Raw genomic sequence first — 12,201 nt, 5'->3', positions numbered from 1 at the left:
ACACACCCCAAATGTAAATGCGTTATCTGTGTCATACTGCACATTTATGGTTGATTGCATTGGCTCAGAGGTAAATTAGCTTATAGTGTGTTTTAAAAGTGACCCAATGTTTTTCATGGTGCATTGCATTTTGTGAAAGAAAGCTGACGGTCTCAAAAGGTTACGTTTTGAGGCAGTGACCTGGATTTAAAGATTCATTACTGCATCAATAACCCAATTGTTCAGACATCCAAAAAAAGATGGGGGATCATAGGATGTTCGTGTGGCAGCATGTGCCTGTGATGTTATGGGTTAACCTTTATTTTTTGGAAAACAGTCACTGTAATTGCACTTCATTATGGATTAAAACCTTTGTTACAAGCACCTGTAGGAAAAAAACCTGATCTCACGCAAATTCGTACGTATTTTACGGGTTGGCTAAGTAGTCTAAATTAGTATGAAGTAAATTCTACGATTATCATAAAAGAAACAAAACCCCACGCCTAACCTTGCCACTAACCCTAATGCCATGGGGGCAAAAGCAAATTGTAAAAAAATGTAGAACTGTGGTCGTATGAATTAGCGATCTCGTAAAATACGTACGAATTGCCATGATATAGTAGGGATGTGTATCGGCAAGAATCTCACAATTATGGTTAGAGACCGAGAAGCGGTTCTTATTCAGAATCGGTTCTGTTGTTTAAAAGGAACCGGAACCACATGGAATTCTTAAGTTTCTGTTCTAACTGTGGGTTCACACCAGATGCGAGTTCAACGATTGTGCGAGTAGATTACATACAACCTCAATGCAAAGACGCGATCAGATGTGTCCTCGCGTGGGGTGATGCGAATGATGTGATATGGGCGGCACGTTTGCCGTGAAAACACGCGCTATTCGCCACAAATGTGTCTTAGCCCAAGTTGAAAATATTTAACTCGAGCGAAAAATTTGCCACAAACTTAAATCCTGCGAGTAATCTAGAGCGAGCAACGCGATGCTACGCGTTTGGTGTGTACGTAGCATAATAGCCGTTCTGATGCGATGCACTGGCAAAGCACTTTAAAAAGCCATAAATATTAATTACATTGAGCCACTGTTTACAGTCACGCAACCAAATTAACTCAGCTTACCACAGAAAACACTTGCGCTGCTAAGGTATACTTAACTTTGTATACTTGGTGTTAAACATGTCTAAAAAGAGAGTCAAAAGTGTGGATTCTAGGGTGGATTCTGTTGACAGTACAGTGCGACCTGCGGTGGTGTGCACGTCATAAACTAATGAAAATATAAAATACAGTCTCACCCAGCGAGATGTCTTTTAAGTTTGTGTGAACACAAACGACCAGCAGACTAGAGTAAGTGCGCTATAAACTGATATCGGTGATGAACCGCTGGCTTGGGGGCGGAAGATATTTTCTCTTAGTCAAGGTTGTAAAAAGTATCAATTTGCACTACCAGTACCCGTTTTCAGCTCGGCTGGAGATTTGATAATAACCCCCAAAAGGTTCCTCACTTGAACTGCGTATTGTTTCATGGATGAAAATGATACAATAAACAGGCACATAGGCGCCAATCCCGTACGGGTGCTCAAATCTCAACAATTGCTTCAAATTTCATGTCTAAAACCATGCGGAAAATGTGACCCCGCCGCTTTCCTCATTTTCAAAGAGTTTGGGCGATCCAGAGCGTCTGTCGTTGCTAAGTACCTAAGCATTGCTTGACGTTGTAACGAGTAACTCGGCGCCTACTGTATGAACACGCACTTTTGTTAAGAAATATATATCTGATCCTCGTTTACATTTTTATATTTTAAAATATATGTATGCATTTTATATACATTATATTTATGCCTATATGCATCAATGCGTGCGTGCACATACAAAAATGATATCCTGCAAAGGCTGTTGTACAAGTAATATGACAAAACACATAGATACAATTTCTAATCATATACTTTGAATGTTTGAGAACTACTGCTCCTAACATGTTCACATGACCAGGTAGGATCTTATGAGGACTACTTCAACAGGAGTAAATGATATAGTGACTGAAAATATTAATTCACTTTACATTTAAAATATTTTGACAGTGATTAATAAACACAAATGTTATTGTTTAAATATTGTGCATTTTTATTCCTATTTCTTTTATTATATGGAACCGGAATCAGAACCGGGAATCGTTAGGCAGAACTGGAACCGGAATCGAAACCGGAAAATTTCTTACGATACCCAACCCTACTCACAATACGACATCTATCACGGTACAGGGTTTGCGATCCGATATGTTGCAATGCTGTAAAGAATTCCTTATTTTTTTATATAATAAGATTTTTTTAATAGCTGTTGTTCACATTACCATTTGTTAACCTTAGCAAAAAAATTGTGGTGCGCCTTATGCTAGTACTTCCTGTCACTGTTTAAAGGATACGTCCATTTTCTTGAAAAAAGTCCAGATAATTTACTCACCACCATGTCATCCAAAATGTTGATGTCTTTCTTTGTTCAGTTGAGAAGAAATTATGTTTTTTGAGGAAAACATTCCAGGATTTTTCTCATTTAATGGACTTTAATGGACCCCAACACTTAACACTTAACTAAACACTTAACAGTTTTTTTCAACAGAGTTTCAAGAACTCCAAACGATCCCAAACGAGGGATAAGGGTCTTAACTAGCGAAACGATTGTCATTTTTGATTGTCATCATTCAAGAAAAATACGCACTTTTAAACCACAACTTCTCGTCTATCTTCGGTACAGTGATGCGCCAGCACGACCTCACGTAATTGCGTAGTGACGTAGAAAGGTCACGTGTTACATATATGAAACGCACATTTGCGGACCATTTTAAACAATAAACTGACACAAAGACATTAATTAGTATCATTCCACATACAACAACGTCGGAACGGTCCTCTTTCTCCACACTGGGGCTTAGTTTCGCATTCGTCATTTGTGACATCTTGACGTGATGAAGTATTAAGTGAGGTCGCGCTGGCGCATCACAGGACCGAAGATAGACGAGAAGTTGTGGTTTAAAAGCGCATATTTTTTTGTTTCTTGTCAGAAATGACAATCGTTTCACTGATATGACCCTTATTCCTCGTTAAGTGTTAAGTGTTGGGGTCTATTTAAGTTCATCTCAAAAAACATAATTTCCTCTCGACTGAACAAAGAAAGACATCAACATTTTGGATGACATTGTGGTGAGTAAATTATCTGTTTTTTTTTAAGAAAATTGACTAATCCTTTAAGTTCAGAGATAGTAAAAATGCTATCTTGTGGTTGGTATGTAAACTTCAATATTATGAAAATCTATATAGTATGCCAAACAAAATGTTGCAATACTCATATGTAGCAATATTTTCTTACATACCTCTGAAATAACCCAGTTTCATACTTGTATTTTTTAGATGTATTCAAATTTGAGGTTATCAGAGCATTAAATCACAAACATTGTTTGGATATACGGAGTAGTCCCTAAATAATAGTTCTGTATCTCTCTGTAGGACACTGAATTAATAGAGCTGAGAGACACCATTGAAAACCTACAGGTCAAAAACATAGAGGCGCAGGCTGTCATCCAAGGGGCCCTTAATAATCCTGATGTGGCACCGAAAGGTGAGAAAATCAAAGTGAAAAACTTTCACATAAAAAATGTGTGCAAATGTCCAGACTGGCGCAAGGTTTCAAGGTTTTTGTGATATTTTCGGTGTTCCTTAGAGCTGCGCATGAGGAGGCAGAACTCATCAGAGAGCATCTCTAGTCTGAACAGCATCACCAGTCACTCCAGTGTGGGCAGTCTGAAAGAAGATGCCAAGAAGAAGAAAAAGAAGAACTGGGTAAATTGAGAAGCAATTGGTTCTCACTATGATCTTATCAAGATGTGATCTGATGCTTTGCTAAATCTCATCTCACCTGACAAGATCTGACTCTATGTTCTGTGCATTTCTTCTATAGTTGCGGAGTTCTTTCGGCAAGGCGTTCAGTATTAAGAAGGGCTCCAAAGGTGGCACTATGTACTCTGACATTGAAGAGATCGCCACTCCAGACTCTTCTGCCCCTAACTCTCCAAAACTGGCCCATGAAGACGGAGAGAACCAGCTTCCTTCCCTCCAGTCCACCCAATCATTTGCCTCTTCTGTGTAAGTGACACTCTCATCCACCAACCATAGGGGTCAAAATTTCACGAATGCCCCATCATTCTGCAATCCAGCAGCATTCAAAATAGCTTTATTTCTTAACAGGATCCATGAGAGTAATGAGGAAAATGAGGGTGATGAGAGGGTGGTATCGGAGCTCCGGTCCGAGCTGTGGGAGAAAGAGATGAAGCTGACGGACATTCGTCTGGAGGCACTGAGCTCGGCACACCAGCTGGAGCAGCTACGGGAAACCATGAACAGCATGCAGGTTAGTATCTACAAATACACTCATACCAGAGTCGTGCCTGATTATTGTGTTTGAGCTTTGAGGATCAAGTGAAAACATTTTCGGTTTAAGGAAAAACTTCTTGTTGTAGATGATGGTGGAGAATCTAAAAGCAGAGAACGACCAGTTAAAAACAGGAAGTGCTCCTTCATCTCTAGTCCTGCCATGCGGTCCGCCCTCAACTTCCACCTCTCAGCCTTCAGGCCTGGCCAGCCTCCTCAACTCCAGCCAAAACAAACCACCCATGTCCCTCACCAAGTCCTTCAGCCTCAGCCTCAATGAATGCTCAAACCTTGGTGAGTTCCTATATTTACCTTATTTGATATTCAAGGGCCCTTAAAGGTGAAGTGTGTAGTTTATGAGCCACTGGTGGCACCGAATTGAATTGCAAATGTTGTGTTTATTTGAGCGGCCTTTATGTGTCGACAAAGCCGAATGAAACAACAGTGGCGTGAGACTACCACGTTAGCTAACTAATAATAGATGAGTTTCATAGTATTTATGCAATTCTGTTTGGTAGGGCAGCAAAATACATGGAAGTTACTGTAATATTGCACATCACAGTATTTAAAAAGCAGTGGTTTGCAATAATTGAATGTTTTTATTACATTATAATGATGTATAGTCATAGTTTTAGGTTGATGCAGACAGCAGAGAAACCGACACACAAATATTATCTGGTGGAAACCACTGACGTTAATAGTAGGAAAAACAAATCCTATGAAATTCAGTGGGAACCGTTAACCATTTTTAATAAAATATCTTCTTCATCATTTATCACAATACTTCCATAATATTTGGTTTTCCTACTTTGGAAGTCAGTGGTTTCCACCAGATGTGTGCTTATCATAATTTATCAAATACATTTTTTTGTGTTCTTCAGAAAAATTAAACTCATACAGATTTAAAACAAACTGAGGATGAGAAACTTATGACAGAATTTTAATTATTGGGCAAACTATCTCTTTAACATGTGACCAAAATATTTATGTTATCATTCTTTCTGTTGGTGTAGACATTGCTCCTATGGAGTTACTTAGGTTGCCATCTCAAAATGATGACAGCTTCACGCGTGTGGTGGTCCGTATAGCTGACCAGCAAGTGTCCAGAGAGGTAAATACCACAAAAAAACGCACTACATCAGTTTATATTATAAAAATGAGCTCGCATCTAAACAAGCATTGCAATTAACAGGTAAGGCAACAGGATTTCTACATCGGTTCTGTGAGGGTTGATGGACATACAGACTGGTTTACATTGGACACAATCATCTCCGAACTATTCAAGGTGAGATTATTAAAACAAATATTTAATAAAGCATCGGCTTGCTTATTGTAAAGTATGTACAACATTATTGTAACACTTAAAACATGTTTTTGTCCTCCTCTATTAGGATTACATTTCCCAGGTAGACCCCGGTGCTAGCATGGGATTGTCGGTGGACTCCATCCACAGTTACTGTATTAATCAGAACAGGAGGGTGCTAGGAGCAGACGTCCCGGAGAGCTCACCCAGTGACTGCTTAAGAAACGATCCTGGACTCATTACTGTTTCACTTAAAGGTACAAAGCTTTAGACTTAGACTGTTGCCTATGTTAGCCTGCTTTTCCAATGCCAGCTATTGTTTGCTGCACACCAGTTACCTTACTCTAGAGTCACTGATCCCTATATTTTTCTCTTCCTCATCATTCCAGGGTTTAAGGAGAAATGTGTGGACAGTCTGGTGTTTGAGACGCTCATCCCCAAGCCCATGATGCAACACTACATCAGTCTCCTGCTGAAGCACCGTCGGCTGGTTCTGTCGGGCCCAAGCGGCACGGGGAAGACCTACCTCACCACTCGCTTAGCCGAGTACCTGCTGGAGAGGAGCGGCCGCGAGCCCGGCCCAGGCCACATCACAAACTTCAACATGCACCAACAGACCTGCAAGGTAAAGGCCTGCTTTAAAATCACATCGAGTAACATTTTGATTGACAGAAAGAACACAACACACTGATTTAACTTTTATAAAGCCTCATATTGGTGTTACATTCTGTCCAGGACCTCCAGTTGTACTTGTCTAACCTGGCCAATCAGATTGACCGAGATTGTGGCGATGAGGACGTTCCATTGGTCATTATTCTGGATGATATCAGTGATGCTTTTTCTATTACAGACTTGGTCAACAGTGCGTTGACCTGCAAATATCACAAATGGTGAGAAAAGTGACTATACTGTAAATGTATGGGGTTCTATTTATTATGTAGTTGTTTATTTATCATCTTTAATAAATATTGCAGCCCATACGTCATTGGAACAACCAATCAGCCTGTTAAGATGTCGTCCAATCATGGCCTACATCTCAGCTTTAGGTAAACACCAACAAAAATTTGCCCAATTTCCAAATAGATTTGTAGATGGTTAAATAAAAATATATTTATAATAATTTCATCTTCCTTTATTTGAAGAATGATCACCTTCTCCAACAACGTGGAACCGGCCAATGGGTTCTTAGTGCGTTACTTGCACAGGAAGTTGATCGAGACGGAGGACGAGAGCTCGGTTCACCGTACTGAGATACTGAGGGTTCTTGACTGGATTCCTAAACTTTGGTATCACCTACATACTTTCTTGGAGAAACACAGCACCTCGGACTTCCTCATAGGTGCGTCTTAAATGTTCTGCATTCTGGTCCACCTATTGCTCTTGAGAAAATTGATATTTAGTGTTGGAGTACCGTGATGTAGTATTAGGAAATGCACCTGCACCACCAATATTCATGATTGCACACTTCAGCAAAGAAAAAAAAGCCAAAGTTGAAATATAGATAAGCACTGCTCAAAACCAATTCTCCAAAACAAACTCGTATATATTGTTTTTGCAGGTCCTTGTTTCTTCCTATCCTGCCCAGTAACGTTAACAGACTTTCGGACCTGGTTTATTGACCTATGGAACCAGTCCATTATTCCTTATCTACAGGAGGGAGCCAAAGATGGTGTGAAGGTAAGATAGTTACCTTAAAGGTGCACTGTGTAACTTTTAAGAGGATCTCTTGACAGAAAAGCAATATAATCTGTTGTATATGCAATATAATATGTTTTAATTACCTTAGAATGAGCTGTTTTTATATACATACACCACAGGTCCCTATACATGGAAGTTTCCATTTTGCGGCGTTATATTTCTACAGTAGCCCTAAATGGACAAACTGCTCTATAGAGCGCATTTTGTAACAACGTGGTTTCAGATGTTGACCTGTTTGTCCTTTGGCAGCTACCGTAGCTTGAGAACTGTGTACTGAGCCGTTGGTTGCAATTTACAATCTCACCACTAGATGCAGCTAAAAGTCACACATTGCACCTTTAGTGCAATATCATAGGAATTAGGGCATACTTACATTGAAGTAAATTGTGCCGAACTGTACCCCAGTACTCACTAGGACACTTTAAGAACCGGACCCAAGTACGCTTACGTTGCATAACTGAGCTTTCAGATTGTGCTCCGGCACAGTTTTTGCTAATACTATTGTGCCCCGCCCCTGAACCAAATTGAACCGTGCAAGAGACCACCTCTGCAAGTGGACCCACTAGTCAAACAAACCAGATTTTGGGGGTCAAGGGTACTTGGGTACCACTCAGCGGTATAATTCGACTATGTGAAGTCAAAGTCTTGCAGTGTTGAAACTCTGTGTTTTGTGTTTCAGGTCCATGGTCAGAAAGCAGCATGGGAGGATCCAGTGGAATGGGTGCGGGACACGCTACCCTGGCCTTCAGCTCAACAGGACCAGGCTAAACTCTTTCACCTTCCTCCCCCAACCATCGGTCCCAACTCTGCACCGACACAACAACCAAGTGACGCCAGGTCCATCAAAGATACCCCACTTCCCACCATGGAGTCAGATCCACTGGTGAGTGCACCACACCGCTACACCAAAGCCTTGTTGTAACAAACACCAATGTGGTCTTACGAATTTGTGCTCTTCTGCTTCTTATTAAGATGGCTATGCTGCTGAAACTCCAGGAGTCTGCCAACTTCATCGAGTCTCCAGAACGGGACATTCCAGGCAACCCCAGTTTTTAGGCTGAACTGAAAGACTTAAGCGGTCTATAATGGCTAGAGCTGTTAAACACACTCTCCTTACGGATCTTACACAGTCTCCTTCGGCAGGTCGGTGAGAGGACAATTAACTCTGAACCTGTTCAAGGTCGAATGCTCGAAATGAAAGAGCAATAGAAGAACTGATCCTACCCGATCTGAGCAAGCAGCTTTTTTGCACTGTTGTCTTAACTCGTCTTTCCTTTTGCTATCTAACCTGCAAGTTGCATGGCAATACTTGCGACTGAGGATTGTGAAGATGAGATCTTCTTCTCTACCATGTTGGAAGCAAAATATCCTCCACATCTTTTCAGTTTTGTTTTGTTCTTGGTAATATCTGACCATAAACGTATTTATTTTTATTTGCAAGAGTATCATCCATAAGATACCTGAACCCTGTTTCTCAAAGGTGCGGTTGCAGTATTTCTCCATTAGGACTAACCTGCATGGATGCAACACGTAAAGTACAAGTTGGTGCTTAGAATTCAGCCTTAAGAGATACCCGTCATATACCATGAAATCATTTCTATAGAAATCTAAGTATAAGTATATATTACCTCACAGTTTGCATACTGATGCAGTTTTAAGGTGCAGTACATAACCATAACCAGGTTGCATTTATCATTACCCTCAAATACAGCGATATGACAGCAGATGTAGACTGTAGATCACAGTGGCTGCTTCTTTAAAGATGCACTTGGCTTCATAGCTTGGGGTTCATAGCACGGGGTACGTTTGAAACCTTGAGGCATTCACTCGGATGTGCAGTGAAAGTTGGTGATTTGAGGTGACATGAGCGACAGCAACTGTCTGCAGTTTGCCGAAGTTTAACTTTATGCAAATATGCAACAACGCAGACAGCGCTTAAGCAGGAACACCAACCAAAAGCACAGCGACTTGCAAAACTCCAACTGCATGAATGCGGGATAATAACAGAGGTGCTGCCATCTGGTGCAGTGGCGCAATATGCAACATCTCACCTTCAACGACTTACTTTCAACATCCAAGGTGCTTCTGCATCATGAAGATAAGAGTATCAAAAGCTTTGTTTACATTGAAAGACCCAAATCAGATCTAACAAACAGCTTAGTTGTAGACTAAAGTCATTGTAGTCTTATATATAGCAACCAATGCAGATGTAGCAGATGTTGACTACACTGCCTGAACAAACAGTGAGTTGGAAAAATCTGAATTGTGTTCAGTGTGAACAAATCAAAAATGGTTTCAACAAATGCCTTTGTGAAAAGCTAAATAATATCCATGTTTGCTTCTATATGCACTTATATCCTTTGGTCTTTTCTAACACCGTAGCCAATATTGGAAGACCTCATACTTTATTAAGAATCATTCCAGTACATGATAAAATTTCAATTTAACACAATTTAATTTAAAATTAAACACACAAAACGATAATAGTAATAATAATGGATGGTGAACTGTTACTGATGATTCTAATGATTTGCTATTGTCTGACTACAGGTGCACCACAACTGTACCAACGTCATCTCACGGCAATTCGTACGTATTTTACGAGGTTGCTAATTCGTACGTTGTTGTACGATTTGGTTTTGCCCCTTTGACGTAGCCTATATTGCGTTAAGGGTGGGTTTCGTTATTATTATTATTTTTTTTTTACAATTCACTGCACGTAAAATATGTACAAATTCTTGTGAGATTAAGCTAACTGTACTCTATGTGCATGAAAGCTTTACATTTGCGGTTGTAATTGGCACCTTAACATAAGGATGTGTTGGAAACAAATGCAGAGTAGCAATCTTTTAACTTAAACTACTAACCAACATCAGAACAAGCAGTGTAGCGGTGTCATAACATTTATCAACAAAAACTTGCCATTGTACACAGAAGTGAAGAATGTATATCGGTCTGCTTTGATGAAACTTTGGTTTACCAACACACCTCGTTCTCGTGATGCTTGCTTTACCGTGCTTGTGTTGTCTGTCCTGTTAACGTCAGACACAGCTCCTTTAATAAACAGAGGAGTGTGTTTTTTAAAATCCTTTTCTATGATTTTTTTACTAAAGCATCTTAGTCTGACGTCATGTGTAAATAGGATTTTCCAACAAAAATCCCAAAACGCAAAAAAAGATGTCATACCACAAACATTAATGTCATAGTATACACTAAACTAAACGCATCCGGTTAGAAATACATTATGTGGGCGATCTTAGTAACCATCGAATTTCTCAGTCGCCTTTCTTCATAGCCTGTAGGTGAAGGATAACTGCCTAGTAACTAGATCAAGTTGCCTACGTGAACATTTTCTCTGCAAGTATCCTCTTCCGGATCATACAAGGTATTGAACGGCTTTTACCCATGCTGCCCACAACAACCCAAAAACAAAATGTCATTTCACACGAGTACCTCAAATCTGTCTTGCTCTTAACAGCTCATTGTGCGATCATAAACCTATGCTTAATAAATAGTTTGGGATTTGGAGAAGACTCCCCATTGTTTGTCTTGAAAATGTGCCTACTAGAAGCCAACCTGTTGGACATTGCAATACCTAAACTATTATGTGTCTTGCAAGGGATTGTACGCGGTGGGGAATAAGAATGTGAGCTAACTTGCTTTTTTCTATGCTAGCTGATTAAAGATTCGAGCTTGCTGGTAGTCTTGTTTTTTAAAGTTCATTTAATTCAAGGCTACATTGCGAGCTGACAGAAACATAAGCCATTCTTTCACTGATGTCTTTTTCCTTATGTGACTCATACAGTATATTTGCCATCTTAATATCGTGTGCTATATTAGATCTGTTTTTTTGCATAATATTTGTGGCCTGGTACAGTTTGGAGGGTCTTACTAACAGAGGGAATGTTTCAATTAATTTATTTTTATTTCTACTAATGCTGAATGTTCAAGCAGACATAATAATGATATGCTTTATAAAATCTTTTTTTTTACTTGATTTACATGAAACATGCCATACAAGGTTAAGTTTTGTTTAATCAAAACTGATTTCTGGGTTGTTGTCACTATGCAGTATAGCAGTTTTTGTTTGGGTTCAGTTACAGATAGCAATGGTGTATGTGATAAGCTATGATGTAGAGATTTGATGGTGTTTTAATGTTGTTGATACAGTGTGTGACGCCATTGTTTGTCTGTGGAAAAACACATTGAACCTACCTATCCCACTGGGATTTCAAATGAAATTTCTATCTTTTTCTTCATTTTTTTAATGAAATCAATCTTGCTTTCTCTTGTTTAATAAATTTTTCTATTTTGTATAGAGCATTGCAACTGTAAACATTGTAAATAGTTAACGCATTTGCGACCACAATCACAGTAAAATATTAAAAAATTCCTGGCCCTGGGATGAAACAAATTTTTTTTTTCAGACTTTTTTGGGAAAGGGCATGTGCAGACATGAAAGAATTACATCCATCAAATATTCATGTTTTCAATAAACTTATGCCAGTACTACAATAATATGTATGTGCTGTATTTATTGTTTTTTAGTAACTAAAATCTCGTGCTACTAATTCACAACATAATTCCTAACTTGGTCACATTTGTAGCAATTCATAATAATATGTAATAATTTCTCAAAACGTAATAAAATTTTATCATAATGTAATAAAACTTTATTTTAATGTAATACAAGTTTTTAACATAATAAAATAGGTTATTGTATGAGAAATGTATTACATTATAAACACACTGTGGAAACTTAAAATGTAATCGCAGTTCATAAGGTAATAC

General features: G+C 39.1%; 1 protein-coding gene across 7 annotated transcripts in view; it reads left to right on the top strand.

Moving 5' to 3' along the window:
* nav1a (neuron navigator 1a) overlaps window positions 1-11,928 on the top strand; it is a 177,230-nt gene extending 165,302 nt beyond the window's left edge. For 4 of the 7 annotated variants that reach the window (XM_065286374.1, XM_065286375.2, XM_065286373.2 and 1 more), the window contains 16 exons: window positions 2,151-2,243; window positions 3,489-3,600; window positions 3,703-3,821; window positions 3,940-4,124; window positions 4,227-4,389; window positions 4,499-4,703; window positions 5,423-5,520; window positions 5,602-5,694; window positions 5,801-5,969; window positions 6,102-6,337; window positions 6,448-6,602; window positions 6,687-6,758; window positions 6,855-7,051; window positions 7,271-7,389; window positions 8,090-8,293; window positions 8,383-11,928. In XM_065286374.1, coding sequence (XP_065142446.1) covers window positions 2,151-2,243; window positions 3,489-3,600; window positions 3,703-3,821; window positions 3,940-4,124; window positions 4,227-4,389; window positions 4,499-4,703; window positions 5,423-5,520; window positions 5,602-5,694; window positions 5,801-5,969; window positions 6,102-6,337; window positions 6,448-6,602; window positions 6,687-6,758; window positions 6,855-7,051; window positions 7,271-7,389; window positions 8,090-8,293; window positions 8,383-8,466 — 2,304 coding nt within the window. In that variant the 3' untranslated portion in view covers window positions 8,467-11,928. The remainder of the gene's footprint in view (window positions 1-2,150; window positions 2,244-3,488; window positions 3,601-3,702; window positions 3,822-3,939; window positions 4,125-4,226; window positions 4,390-4,498; window positions 4,704-5,422; window positions 5,521-5,601; window positions 5,695-5,800; window positions 5,970-6,101; window positions 6,338-6,447; window positions 6,603-6,686; window positions 6,759-6,854; window positions 7,052-7,270; window positions 7,390-8,089; window positions 8,294-8,382) is intronic. The other 3 variants (XM_065286377.2, XM_065286376.2, XM_065286379.2) reach the window with 1 other exon arrangement.
* The last annotated feature ends 273 nt before the right edge of the window (window positions 11,929-12,201 follow it).

This window comes from Paramisgurnus dabryanus, chromosome 21 (genome assembly GCF_030506205.2).
Source record: "Paramisgurnus dabryanus chromosome 21, PD_genome_1.1, whole genome shotgun sequence".
In the NCBI taxonomy this organism is placed as follows: Eukaryota; Metazoa; Chordata; class Actinopteri; order Cypriniformes; family Cobitidae; genus Paramisgurnus; species Paramisgurnus dabryanus.
Note: the sequence above shows the minus strand (reverse complement) of the source record. Positions and strands in the feature narration are given on the sequence as shown.